Source organism: Melopsittacus undulatus, chromosome 3 (assembly GCF_012275295.1).
Source record: "Melopsittacus undulatus isolate bMelUnd1 chromosome 3, bMelUnd1.mat.Z, whole genome shotgun sequence".
NCBI classification, from domain to species: domain Eukaryota; kingdom Metazoa; phylum Chordata; class Aves; order Psittaciformes; family Psittaculidae; genus Melopsittacus; species Melopsittacus undulatus.
The window spans coordinates 78757693-78772171 of NC_047529.1; the positions used below are offsets into that span (position 1 = coordinate 78757693).

Consider the following 14479-nt stretch of genomic DNA (forward strand, 5'->3'; position numbering starts at 1 on the left):
TTTAAATGATAGTAGTTGTATATTTACATTACAATACAAGATTAATTGGGGGATTTAATTCCACTGTAGAGTATTGGAAGCCTGAAATATGTTCTTCATTTAATTCAAAGAACTCTTGTCTTCTTTTAGCCTACATGTCTGGAGTTCGGCAAAATTTAGTGTTCAGTGAGGGTTTATGATAGTTGGGAGTTTTTCATTGCCCATAAAATATCAGAGAGAATGGATAAAAATCCTCGTGGTAAAATGTATTCACTGCAGACTGATTTTTAAGATACCAACCACCTGGTCTTACTTTTGCAAGCAAAAATATTTTACTGAGAGAATGTTGCCTTCTTTCAAAAAAATATATATATGTATCTGTGTACAAAAATAGTAGCAATTAATTTCACATAAGAAACAAAAGTTCTCTGTTTTAGTGATGTTTATGGGTTGAAGTTGACAGCTTGCATCCTGAGGTTGTTAAGACATATATAACTTTTTCATAATAGAAGTATCTAATTTACCTTCCTATATATCTGTTATATCTGTTAGTCCTTCCTGTTAGTATATGCCAAGATACAATTTAATTGTTTCAAGGAACATTTTTACATGTAAATCAGACTGTGGTATGTACACAGATACTTAGAATTATTTGGAACTTCATCTTTTTGTGGCAAATCAGTATAAATCTAATTGTAGTTTACACTGTTCTTTCTCTTTAAGCCTTGCGAGCAGGGACGTCAGCTGAAGAGAATTCATTGGGTTGCCAACATTGGCACAGCTCTTAAGTTTCTAGAAGGAAGACGGGTAGGTTTGGTAGCACATAGTCCTGGTCTTTTGTTTTTTCTTTCTTTAAATGTATGATTTGTATCCACCTGAATGTTCTTATTCTGCACAATTTGAGCTATGTTTGTGGTTTTCAGTTTCTACATAGGGCCTAAAAGCTGCTAGAAAATAGAAGTGACAAGATCCCACAGTACTATCTAGCAATGTATAGGGTAATTTTTATTTATTTATTTATTTATTTTATTTAGCCTTACCTTGGATTATCTCCTTTACTTTTACTTTTTTTTTTTTTAATGTGCTCCTCAGTTCCTCATATTGCCTACTTTCCTGTTGCTGTTCTCAGCAAAGAACAATGCTCTTCAGTTCAGTAGAGGCATTAATTTCTAATGAAAAAAAAATGATTTATGGTCTAGGTTGTACATGTGAAACTCTACTTCCCGAAAGTATAGATATGAAAATTTAGAACAGTGTAACCCCTTATTAGCTTGGCAGGACTTCAGACTAATTCCTGGATTGATACTGGGAAAGCCAGTGCTCTGTGGCCATTTTAGAAATGAAAAAAAGTATTTTATAAGTTTAACAAAACACAGAAAACCTAAAAGCTCAGTGTGACCTAGGTATGAATATCAAAGAAAAGTCATCTACTTCTGCCTTTTTTCCGGACTTTTCTCTCTGTATTTCTATGAAAAAAGTATTGTAATTACTTGTATAATTTTGGGGATTTTTTCTTTTTTTTAATTTTTTAATTTGATTGCAGGTATTTTGTTGTTCCGATTTTTCCATTTTAGTTAAATTTTTTCCAGTGCAAGTGTAACGCCCAATGAATTTTGCCTCCGCAATGCTGTAAACCACAAGTTGTTTGGTTTAGATATTCTTTCCCTCTCTTTAAACATATGGTATCTTGACCTAATTATATTACTGTTATACAGGAAACAATCTTAGATGTCTGTAGAAAGAAATCTGTAGGAGAACTTTTTTTTAATTGAAAAATGTATGACCAAAGCAAAGACAAATATGTTCCTGAAGCAAAATTCAGCTTTCACGCACAATTTCACTATTTTATGTAGTACAGTTAATGCAAACCATATCATATACAGGTTTACCATGGAGGCTTAGATACAAAGAGAGCTTCTTTCTCTTTGTGTGAGACCTGCATAACCTAAGACAAAGCTGGGGTGCAGAGCAAAAAACCCATGCTTCCCTAGTTTACATTTCACAACATAGTGGGTGACTTGAACTTTCAATAACCCTGCTCAGATCCCAAATATAATATAGCAGGATAGATGATCAGAAATGGAGCACAGTGTTTGTTTTTTATTTTACTTGGACTTGTCTTTTTGTTTGCCTTTGGGTTTTGGTTGTTTTGTTTGTTGTTTTTTTTTTCTGTACTTTGTATCAATATGACAGATTTTCTTCTAGAAAGAGTTGGAAACTTGCAGTGTGTCCTGTAGATTGTGTGTGCATTAGCAGGTGGTCTCTAGGTTGAATCTAGCCCAAATGATGCATCTTTCCAGTCTGTTCTTCCCACAGGAGGTGGGAATGCTGTTCAGACAACAAATGCCTCTTCAGCAGCTGTGTGTAGTCCCTGCTCTATACTCAGAGGTGAATGAACAGGGACAGGTGGTTATGCACAGTGCTTTGGGGAGTGCCAACAGGGTCTCCTTCCTCCATAACTACTTCCATAAGTAAAGTTTATGACACATTTAATCAACTTCCTATATTCACTGTCCAAACAGACTGTCATACTGCAAAAATGCAGCTGGCAATTAACAGATAGAATTCTGAACCAAACTGTTTTTCAGCTCTGGAAAGTTTCTTTTATAGGTTTAGATCCATTTTAATAGAGTATAGGACAGAGGTAACACAATAACTGGACTAGATAGGCTATGCTTTTCTGAACAGTAGCCTAATCAGAAGCTTTATCTGAGTCCATGTAAATCTTTTGATCTTTAATACATATAAGAAAAATGTTGCTTTCTAGAAAGAGAAAAGCTTCTGTTGGAATTGGTCCAGCTAAGAAAATGAGATTCTTCATATATTTTTCTTCAGGTAGTTTATAGAAAATTTTCCTTACTGAGTGGTAGAGAAGGAAGTAATGTCAATTTTGTAAGAGTTTTGTCAGGTTTCTTGGTGGTTATTGGAAATATAACCTGTGGGGATTTCTCCTCTGCCTCTTCCCTAGTAGGCTGTGGAATTTTGATTCTGAAAAGAACTAAACAGCCCAGAAGAACAATATTTTGTTTGCTTTGGTGGTTTTTGATGGGTTTCCAGCTCCTGATTCAGAGAACTGCAGCTTTTTCTGTTTTGGTGAGACAAATGATGTCTCCTAGTCATTCTCCTGCTTTTCTTTAACCTATTCTCCAAGGTTTTTCCATAACCTTTGTCCATGAACAAGCTTGCAGTGCATGAACAGTTTAGCAGCCCTTCATATTTATATCACGATTGATGGCAGACTTAGTTTTGCTAAGGTAATAACGTATTTGCTAATTTTCCAATACTACCTGTTTTATTCCAGTTCCTTGAACATTATCTACCTGTTAGTTTCTTTATGATACACTCTTTATCTGCTCCTTTACTGCCATTTGTCTAATGAGCTTCTTTTAGGGTAATATTTTGTTCATAGAGTATGCTATAGATTATGCTATAGATTAGCATTTTTTTTTTTCCTACTCTTTTCTTGTTTTAAAAGAACTACAGTCAGGTTTGTCTTGCAAGGGAGCCTTAATCGGTGGTGGTAATGTCTTTACAATAGGAGACTCTCTATTGGAGAACTTAGGCATTCTTTTTTCTCTTATGTTTCTTTTATGCTTTCTAGCTCCTTTTTCCTTTTCTTGTTTATTCTCAAACTCACTTTTTCATTCCATATCTAATAGAGCTATAGCAAGAAATCCCTGCTTTCCTTATTAATTATATTGTAAGATGTGCCAAGAATGTGCTTTCTTTTTATTATAAAATTAAATTAATGCATTTACCTAATAAGTAATAATTTAAAACTTATTTTTGTATTATATTTTTCCTTTTGCTTTTCATGCTAGTCCATATACAGAGGATCTCCGGTTCGTACAAGGGTTCTATGTAATTTTTATTATTCTTTCTACTTGAAATGAAATATTTTCCCCACAAATAGCATGTAATGGTATTAAAAATGTTTCATTAGCCTAAATGTTTCATTAGTCTAAAAAGTGAAATTGCACCATTCAGTGATTTTTTTTTAATTAAGAAACATTATTTGATTACAAAAAGGTGTTAAAATATAAAACCTTTTGGAGATGCATATCATAACTATCATTCGTTGTGTGTGGTAGTAACACATTTTCTTTCCTATATAGATTAAACTTGTCAACATAAACTCAACTGATATTGCTGATGGCAGGCCTTCTATTGTGCTTGGCTTGATGTGGACCATAATTTTATATTTTCAGGTACTGCGTTTTTTTATACTTCAGTATAGATTGCTCAAATAATGGTTCAGATCATTGTTTCATATGAAATGGTATAGTTCCAGTCCTTCACCATAGCTAAGTCACTTTTACAGGTAGCTGAGAATCTGATCCTGAGTAAAAAAACCCAACAGTTGATGGTAGGGGTGCTTCACATTGCGTAAAATTGCATATTTATCTTTGGAATAGAATGGTCTGAGCCAGGGATGGGGTTCAGTCATCAGTGAAACGTATTCTTCCATTTCTCTGAAGAACACAGCAGAGCAACAAAACAAGATAGTAGAATTGTGGATTCTTGTCACAAGTACCTTTAGTAACCTCAGTGGTGATTGTGCTGTATGTCTAATTCTAGTGCACTCAATGTCAGGCTAATTATTTTCAATACATGTAAACACACTGATTTCACTGGGGGATGCAGGATAAAATTTGGCTGTGAATGGTGGAGGTTGAGAGGGGTTTGAATTTATAGAGGAGAGATCATTTGTATTCTGTTGAAGTTAGGTAGAAGAGAAAAACGCTTTTCTAAATCCTGTCCATAAGAGTTAACAAAATTAGTCACTACTCAATAATTGAAAACCCAGCTAATTTTGTTGATTTTCTTTGTGGAGTCCTTTGGCTATACTTCTCTTATGATGCAGCTTTCATGTCTCAGGGATGCTGTTCTGAGCATCAACCAATGTGACACATCAGTGGTTCAGATCTCCTTCTCAGAAGAAAAGTTAACCAGAATGATACTAACGTTGTATTTTTAGTTTATAGGTCAATGAGATAAATGGGGAAAATTATGGTTCTCAGGGTTACTGAAATTCTAATAATTCTCTGCATCAGTTTTATGTGAGTTTTTTTATGAGCTTTTCTTTAGTTGTCACAAGCAGATACATCATTTTAACGTGAATGAAAGCAGAAATGCGTGAGAGGTGTGGTTCTCATTATGGCAGACACATTCTGTGATGTGGCAAAATTTTGGTTTTATGTAGACAGCATAGCACGGGCAAAGTTGCAATATCCTTTAGGTATAACTTTTTTATGTTAAAGAACCAAAGTATTAATGAAATTCATGTTCTTAGAAGAATCAAGTTAATGATTTTCATTTAATGAGAGGCACGATGCAAATAACTGTCATACACTGTCCACAAACAATACTAATGCTCTTCCCCTGCAGTATGCTCACTAGTACTTAGCAAGTTACCTCTAAGCAAGATCACAACTGAACTTGTGCCAAAACAGTACGGTGGTAAATGAAGAGATAGATAGATAGATAAGATCATTGAGGTCACTTCCATTCTTTAATTGAATGAACCTCCTCTGAAATTAGTCAAGTGTTTTATATTTTGAATTCAAGCTGAATGTAAGCCATCTCCGGTTTCAGTGGTAATTTGTTGTAAGAGATAACATGACAAACTTGCATATTGTTCTAGCTTTAAGGTGTTAAGAAAGTCAATAGCTGCTAAATGTCTTGTACTCTCTGAAATTAAGATCAACATCTGGGCACATACATTAGCATTTTTGAAGCTACTTTAATGTACAGTTAAACACAGCACGTTAATCATAGCTTCTGCCCAACTTTATTTTGTCAGTTGCATTAGAAAATTATCTAAGAAACTGGTCAGAATTAAGGTTATCTACAAACAGTCCATTAATATTTATTTCCCCACAGATTGAAGAGCTTACCAGCAACCTCCCACAGCTGCAGGCATTGTCAGGCAGTGCTTCCTCTGTGGAGAGCGTTGTCAGTTCAGAAACTGCAAGTCCTCCAAGCAAACGGAAGGTGGTAACCAAGGTCCAAGGAAGCGCCAGGAAGGCTTTGTTAAAATGGATACAATACACAGCAGCAAAGTAAGTAACGTACATATAAACTGAATTTGTATCTCAAATGCAGTCTTCAGATTCTAAGCTCCCTCAGTCAGGGATTGTCCTTTTGCTCAGTATTTATACAGTACCTCACTGGGATCATATTATTTTTGCCAACTGAGGCTGCTAAATATTACCACCATAAAATAAGTAATAAATAATGGTTTGCATTATTTTACAAACAATCATATTTTATAGTTTGTGAATAACGAGTGGGATTATCTTTGGCAGAATGAGGAACTGAAAGGGGAATTAGATTTCTGAATGACAGTGTATTAGGCCTGCCAAAACACTTGATGTAACAATGAAAGTCACACAGTGGCTTAGCATTCTTCACTGACACAGTTTGTAGGAGTATAAAATTCTGACATTTGCTGGTGAGAGGCTGGGGACAAAAAACTATGAATATCTTTCTGCAGGTTTGTGATATAAGGGATTTATTACTACAGATGTTGCCCCAAACTTTCATTCTTTTTAAGTTATTTTTGAGAGGTAGCTTGCTATCTCTTATTAAGAATCTTCTCCTTTATTTAGCATAATTATCCCATGTCTGCTGTGCTTCCAAAATATCATAAAAATGCATAAATTAGATCAAAAAACAAGTGTCGTTTGATAGCTTCCACAATAAGAAAATGAAAAACAAAGATTTAAAAGAATAAAATTTATTTAATTGTTCAAATCAAGGAATCACTGCTATTAGAAGAGATCAGTCATGCAAAATACAGGGAGAAAATAGCTAGTTGTGGAATGGTGCATCAGAGAAAAGAAATATAATTGTAAAGATACAGACTTTCTCCAGTTTTCCAATAAATAAGTAGAATACAGTAATCTGTGGTACAGTACAGTCTAATCTGGCGTTCGGCATTCTTCCTACTGCACTGCTGTCGGTAGGGGACAGGCAACTGAAAGTGATCAGCTGCAGTTTCCACACAGGTAAACAAACAAAACAGAAAGACGTTCATAAATGAAACCATCAACATTATTGGAAAGAGTAGGTGAAATGATTGAAAGAAGCCTAGAAGAAGGATGGAACACTTTGCCTAGCCCTGCTTCACACTGTAATTTGCAAACTCACTAAGCTTAGTAAAAGGCTTTCACTGATTACAGTGAGCTTTGAATGAGGCCTTCATTCAGAGCTACTCTTGCGGTAAGCCTTCCAATGACAAGGCTACCGTAGTGTCTAAATGTGCCCTCAAAGGAAGTTTCGATGCTCAGACAATGTAAAAAAACAATCTTGCAGTTGCTAGAGCCCCATATCTTTCAGAATTACTTTTAGAAGATGCAGTCAGAGTGTGATTCAGTTCTGATTACTTTCTTGTTGTATATTAGTATTTTTTGATAATTTGTGTTTATATTTTAGTTGACACATAAGTTTGGTAAGAATATAAAGACATTTCTGCTACATTTTCACCTGAAAAGCAGTGATGTCAGTGTTCATGCTTTCATTTTGAAAGACACCAGATTACTGAAGTTTTGGGTTTGTTTTGATTGGGTTTTTTTTATGATACTGGTGTGCCTTGCTGAACTGCAGTAGTCATAACAGAGGGAGATATGAAGTACTTAGTATGAAGTAGTGAGGGGGAGAAAATAGTGAACGGAGCTGTTTACATACACAGACTCTGTGTTGTACATTAACCTGGAGAACCTTGATGCGCTACATTTGTTTAGAATACCGTTGGCTTATTGCCACTAGCAAGTCTACTGAAGGGAAATACAGTATATATATGACACAAAACTCTTGACTCTTCATAGGCAGAAATGAATTTATGCAGTGGAGCTGCAGTCAACCTGATTAACATTACAGAGACTGCAAGTGATTTAGGTTTAATAGTTGATAGCCAGTGGGTGGACCATCCTGTCTCCTCCCTTATTTCATTTAGTTGTGATGTTGTTGCAAGTACTTTTTCTTTTCTTTCATATTTTCAGGCAAGTTGGAATTGAAATCAAAGATTTCGGACAAAGCTGGAGGAGTGGTGTTGCATTTCATTCTATTATCCATGCTATCCGTCCAGATTTAGTGGATATGGAGAAAGTGAAGGGAAGGTCAAATAGAGAAAACCTGGAAGAAGCTTTCACAATTGCAGAAGCAGAACTGGGAATTCCAAGGCTCCTTGATCCAGAAGGTACCTATGCATAGTTGAAAAAGTTTTAACTACTTGCATGGGTTAAACCAGATGTGATAGTTCATACTGTTTAGACATTTGTGCCATTCAGCTGAAGATTAATTTACTGTGTTCTATACTTGTCTAGATGTGGATGTTGAAAAGCCAGATGAAAAGTCTGTCATGACATATGTAGCCCAGTTCTTGAAGTACTATCCTGATCCTCATCATACAGTAACTGATGTGCAGGAGAATGATGTAAGTTTATAATGTATACAATTAAGTTTATAATTATGGGGGCTTTGTAAATCCATTTTATAGCTTTTTTAAAAGTTTATTGTGTTTCCTTTTGATGAGCAGTTCAAGTGAAAAACAAGGACAGTAAAAAACCTGGGAAACATTAGGTGAGAATAAAGGACCAGTGTTGCAGATGTTTGCTAGTAGATGGAGAAAACAGAATGGTGATCCCATAGAGATTTTCCCGTTTTCATCAGTAGGAGCAAAAAAGAACAGAAACAGCTATTGTAAATAATAGCAAACCTATGGATTCTAAAGTTCCCAAAGACACTTTCAAGCATAACACCAACGAGATTGCAATAATTTGTTACCTGAAGCATTGCGTCACTTTTGTTTCTCTCACACTTGGTTTCTTGACAAGAACAAGAATAGGCCAAGAGATTGCTTAGGTTTAGCCTCTGGGCTTTTACGCTTGGGAGGCAGTTACAATTTTGACACAGGTTTCTTTCTATTGCACTGTGATATTTAACTGTTAGCTCTAAGGAATTGTTTTCAGTCATGTCTTTTTCTTGGTTTTTGTTTCGTGTATGCTCTAGTGCATTGGCTTTGTATTAGAATGGCTATAGTCAGTGATGCCAAGTGATCATGACTCACTTCCTAACCCTGATCATTTGCTTTCTTCATGGCAAACACAGGAAACACTGCTGAGACAATCTGCTCAGCCCCAGCAAGAAAGAAAGAGGAAGCACTTTTTATCTGTGTTTCTTTGCATTCCCTACAGAGCTACAGAAGAGCTTTGAAAGGAGTGAATCTCCTTCCTTATAGCGATGTGTGACTAAGGCAGCTGCAGCTTTGCTGTCAAATTCAGTGACAGCAAAAGCACTAGCCTGATCACTGGAGTTTTAAGTTTTCCTCACTGCATCATCTGTCTGAGGACAGACATGTGCTAATGCCATAGCATCCCACTGAAAAGTGAGGCTGCTGAAGTAGAGGGTGTGAGCGCTGAAGCCTCATGCAGGCTATGGCAGCTCCATTGTCTCTGTACCATGGCACACAATGCAGTTTCTGCTGACAACAGCCTTGGCTAGGTCTGCTGCCTGTGCTGGGGTTGGATTTTGAGGAACATCCTTACCACCTTTTCCTGAGTTTATGCAGAGACAATGTAGGAGAGTGCAGGACTCAGCCACTCCGTGCTCTGTTTCCCTCTGACTATACCCACAGACACTCTAGCACATGAGCTGTGAAAGGTAAACTAATGAATTAGGAAAATACATCTATATATTAGGAAAAATTTCTTCACTATGAGGGTGGTAAGACATTGGAACAGGTAGCCTGGAGAGATTGTGGATGTCCCACCCCTGGAAGCATTTTCAAGGCTTCAGATCTAATATGAAAACTAGTTTACTAGATATGATACAGACACAGGAACTTGGTAATATTCCAAGTACATCCTGTATTCTTACAAGTGTGGCTCTTGTATTTTTCTCTGTGGACTTCCTGCCTGCTTTGCTTTATTTTGTTTGCCCTTTTTTTTTTCCTCTCCTTCTTGCTTTCCCATTTGATTCATATTGCTAGGAACTTCAAGCAATCCCAACTTTTGTGATTTCTTTTATGAAATTTAAGGTAAGGGTGATATACTCCAGAATAATTGCTTGAACTGCATTTCATGGTTGTTGCCTCTTTTTATCCTGCACTTATTTGACTTCAGATTTTATGTGAGTTTATGTATATTTATTTGCTAGCCTTATATTAATCTTTCAAAAAAGGAAGTAGGTTAACATAATAAGTCTAAGTCTACTTTCTTACGTGAGCCTATATTAACAGCCTCAATTTTGCAAATAATTTCAGGAAAATATAGAAAAGCAAGTAAACTTTTCTTTAATAATTTTTAAACTATGCTTTTGGTTTTCTGAAGTAAAGATATAAATATGAAAAATAAATTATAGATTGCTGTTTCTACTCATTTAATCTCATTCTAGATGGCTATTTTTGTATGTCTTTAGGTTTATAGAGTAGATATTAGATTGTATAGATGATTGTGTAAGTGATGTATGTGGACTGTGGTTTGAAAGGAGAGAGCATTCATGTGTAATTGCATGATATGTGCTGCTCCTTTTTTTCATGTAAATGCTATTTTTAAAAAAATTTCTTTTTTAATTACCTTAGACATTTAGATAGTTATAATTTTCTAGTATTAACAGAATGTTCATCTGGAATGAACATTCATAGGTGAAACTGGAAGACTGCAGAAGTGAATATATTATGAAACAAATAACAGGTGTCACTCCAGTCATTCAATAGTGTTATAGTTTGACCTGATCTAATTAATTGCTTTGGTTCCACACTCCTTTTTGTGTGTGGGTTTTGTTGTTGTTTTGGATTTGGATTTTGGTTTGTTTTGTTGTTTGGGTTTTTTTATATATAAACTATAGGTTATTTTCAAGTAAGTATGATCAAGGGTTCATCTCATACTTTGTATATCTAACTAGTGATATGTGTTGAAGTGTAGATTAATACTGATAGCAGAATTATTCCCATCTTCCCAACCAACTCAAGTAAGTTTGAGCAGCTTAAATGGGACCTTGCTGTACATTCTTAGACTTACACAGTCCCAGTGCATTGCTGCTGAAGCTAGTGAAGATTTAAAGTGATAAAAGTTCTGTCAATTTCTTTATTTTGGTATAAATTTAACAATAAGGAAGTATGCTTCTTCAAAGTATTTCCTTTCTTGTGCTCTGCTGAGCAAGTAATTCAGAAGATACTCCTGTCACCTCCAACATCCCTATGCCAGCATAGTTCCCCAATATAAGAGGAATTTCCTGAGCAGAAAGTACAAAAATAACTTTCTGAGCTCTTTGAGTGATTTACTGTTTGCTTTTGCAGACAGGTATTATTGGCTCATCCCTGAGGATGATGCTTGGCTCAGCATTCACCATGCATCCGTGATACTGTTGTCAGTGCATGCATTTCAGTTACACATAAACATCCAGTATCATATACATATAAGCCTGAGTTTTCAAAAGGAATAGAATAATTAATTGAATTAATTTATAAACATTTTTAAAGGGACTTGATTTTTTAGCGCACAGGAAATACAATAATTCAATGTCCCTAAAAACAGGTGACTTAATTTTTTATATATAAAAGTTTATATTTGAAAATTCTATCTTGCCTGTCTCTGGGAATTTGAACAGTTCACCTGGTTTATAATTACATATTATAGAACCTAACAAAGAACTAATTTTTCAGTCCATAATTAAATTTAGCATGAAACAGATGCCTATTTTTAGCCCTTCAAACACTGAAGTATTCTCTATTATGTAATTTTCAAATTAACTCCAGCATATAAGTTAAAAAAATAATGTTTTGACTTTGATTCTGGGCCAAAAACTTCCTTTGTAAATTTAAATTGTACCCCCTTATCATATTGGAACTTATAAATGCTTTTCTCTAATTACCTTCTTTGATGTTCCTTGGCATTTGAGTTCTGTTCACCTCTGCAAATCAGTGAATATTCATACAGTAGTATCAGGATAAATTAATACTTTAAAATGCTGTTTGGAAGCTTTATGCAGAAAAAGTCATAGTGACTTAGATGAACTAAAATAAATGTGATCGAAGATCAATGATCCTCAAGATGGGAAAAGCACAAATGGTTATAATTATCCTGGATAACTTTTTTTGGATGGTTTATGTTCTGATCTTTATGCAGGCTTTAGAAAATTATTTGCATATCTGTAATAATATCCTTTCAATTTTGTTTTTTACTAAGAGGAAGAAGCATTACGCACTCATGAAAGTCATGTTTTAAGAATGATAGCTCATTAAACCTGGGGGTCGTTGGTGACAGGTGCCTTGCTGTCTAAGAAAGTGAATATTTGATGTCAGTTACCCAAACTGAGACTCTAAAATGCCTTTGTGTCAACCAGCGACCATAGAACCATGTTTGCAGGTGATAAGTGATGCACTGAACTGGAAATCTGTGAAAATATATGAATAAATAAATAAAATGCTTATCATGCCTTGTTGCACGATGTCTTTAGCAGCATTCAAACAGGTGGTTACTGAAACACCTACATTTTCTGCAATTAAACAAAGTAACCAAAAACCTGTCTAACTAAATAGTGTGGGGGCAAATCACGGAAGACTCAATGACACCTGCTAACTTGATCTTTCACTTAATGTTGGAAAAATGACAGATGATTTAAGAGAGCTGCAGCTGTTCCTGTGTTCTTTCTCTCCAGGTACCAGAGGTGTTCTTCATCGCAGTGATACTCTATTTCAAAAAAATTTGGCCAGACACAGTTTTAACCATTATTTAATTTTAAAGCTGTGTTGACAGGAATCTTGCAAAATGCCCATTTTGCTTACATTGCTGTTTGAGCAGTTGCAGCCACACAGATGGTCTGGCAGACCTTGAGAAGGTGCTTCTTAACAATATGAACGTGAGCTATACAGGAATAAAATCCAGTGTTTTACAAAACTAAATTTATAGTGTGAACTAAAAGTAAGGTACAGAACATTGTAACATGCTTATTCTCTTCCTGACTTCAGACTGGCATACTTAAAGTTTCAGTTAGTAGGATTGTTATAGGACTTTCAATCCGTTAAGATTGCAGGAGGGTTGATGACCTGTGGAGGTCTCTTCTAACCAGAATGATTCTGTGATTCAAACTATAATAGATTCTGTGATGCTGTAAGATGCATAGACTGGTATTGCCTTAATGGAGCTGACAGTTGGATTCTAATAGAGATATCACGAAAGTTATAACTTCTAATCAATGGAGGGCATTTAATGCCAAGGTTTCTGATGGCTGGATGAGTTAAGAATTATCTCTTATATTTTTCTCCCCATGAGAGAGTATTTCTGGCTTTACTGTTTGTCTCAAGGAATATTGATGTTATTTTCCCACACATAGAGCCAACTATTAGACCAGAAGAGTAGGAATTTTATTTTTCTTCTCTATATTTAAATGATTTGAGAAGTTGAAAGCAGTAGGAGTTTTGGCTTCTTGAGACTGTATGTGCAGTCAAGGAAACCCTAGCATTACAAATAGCTGGAGCAGGGAAGCGTCATATGTGTCCTATCACGTTTCTCAGGTACTAGCTTTTGGCGAGTGTCAGAAGACAGGAGCAAATTTTGTTCCAGCACAGCTGTTCTAATACCATGTTAACCTTGCTGAAACTACCTAGCTAGAACTTACCTAGCACAATCTGTTGTACAAATTCTGTCCAAACAACTACCACTGTACTGAGGATCAGCAAGAGAATTAGCACATGAAAGAAGGCTTTCTTTCCTATCTGAGTATCCTACCCTTTCCTCAGCTGAAATAAGGCAATAGTCGAATGCTTTTAAAATTATTAAGGGAAGTTATACATTAAATATTTGAGGCAGCTTTCAAAGAAAGTAACCATAATTGACTCCTTTCTCCGGAGAAAGTTACAAAAAAGTACTTTGTTTCTTGCATACAGTCAGTGGCTATTCTTTTTTGTCACATGGCCCATTTTTTCTTCTTTCATGTAATGCTTGAAACTTAATTACTCATTTTAGGTGATTAACTCATGTGATGTGCTGTTGCATTTTTTCATTGTAATAGATCTTTTTCGGCCAAATTTCAGCAGTAATACGGCTTCTTTTGTTTCAAAGAGTAGCTTCTGTTAACAGCCAGCACATATGGTCCCTTAGTTGGAAATCTTAGACAGACACTTGTGTTCTACTTGATTAGCCTGCTTACACAATGCACAAAAAAAACTTTCTCATATAACATCCTCACAGACCTGAGATTTCCTGTTGCTATTTTTCTATTTACTACCATGTCACTTAATACTGCAGTGAATTTTGCAGCATTGCAAAGCATCAATACTATGGCAGACTGAAGCATTAAAGCAAAACTGTAAAACAAATAGGCTGTTCCTCAAAGCCATAAAAATACATGTAAGGAAAAGAAACTGAATACAATTGGGTTTTCTTTCTTTTCATTTTCTTTGCTAAAACTTTTTCTATCAAAATATTTTGCCAACTTCTGAGCTTGAAGCTTGATGTCAAGGATTGCCCTGAAGTCAATCAGAAATAAAATGGTGGTA

General features: G+C 35.4%; 1 protein-coding gene across 1 annotated transcript in view; it reads left to right on the top strand.

The window, feature by feature from the left end:
- SYNE1 (spectrin repeat containing nuclear envelope protein 1) overlaps positions 1-14479 on the top strand; it is a 243720-nt gene that overhangs the window by 10965 nt on the left and 218276 nt on the right. Inside the window, exons 4-10 of the mRNA XM_034060451.1 lie at positions 703-786; positions 3801-3821; positions 4095-4187; positions 5863-6041; positions 7983-8179; positions 8307-8416; positions 9971-10018. Coding sequence (XP_033916342.1) covers positions 703-786; positions 3801-3821; positions 4095-4187; positions 5863-6041; positions 7983-8179; positions 8307-8416; positions 9971-10018 — 732 coding nt within the window. The remainder of the gene's footprint in view (positions 1-702; positions 787-3800; positions 3822-4094; positions 4188-5862; positions 6042-7982; positions 8180-8306; positions 8417-9970; positions 10019-14479) is intronic.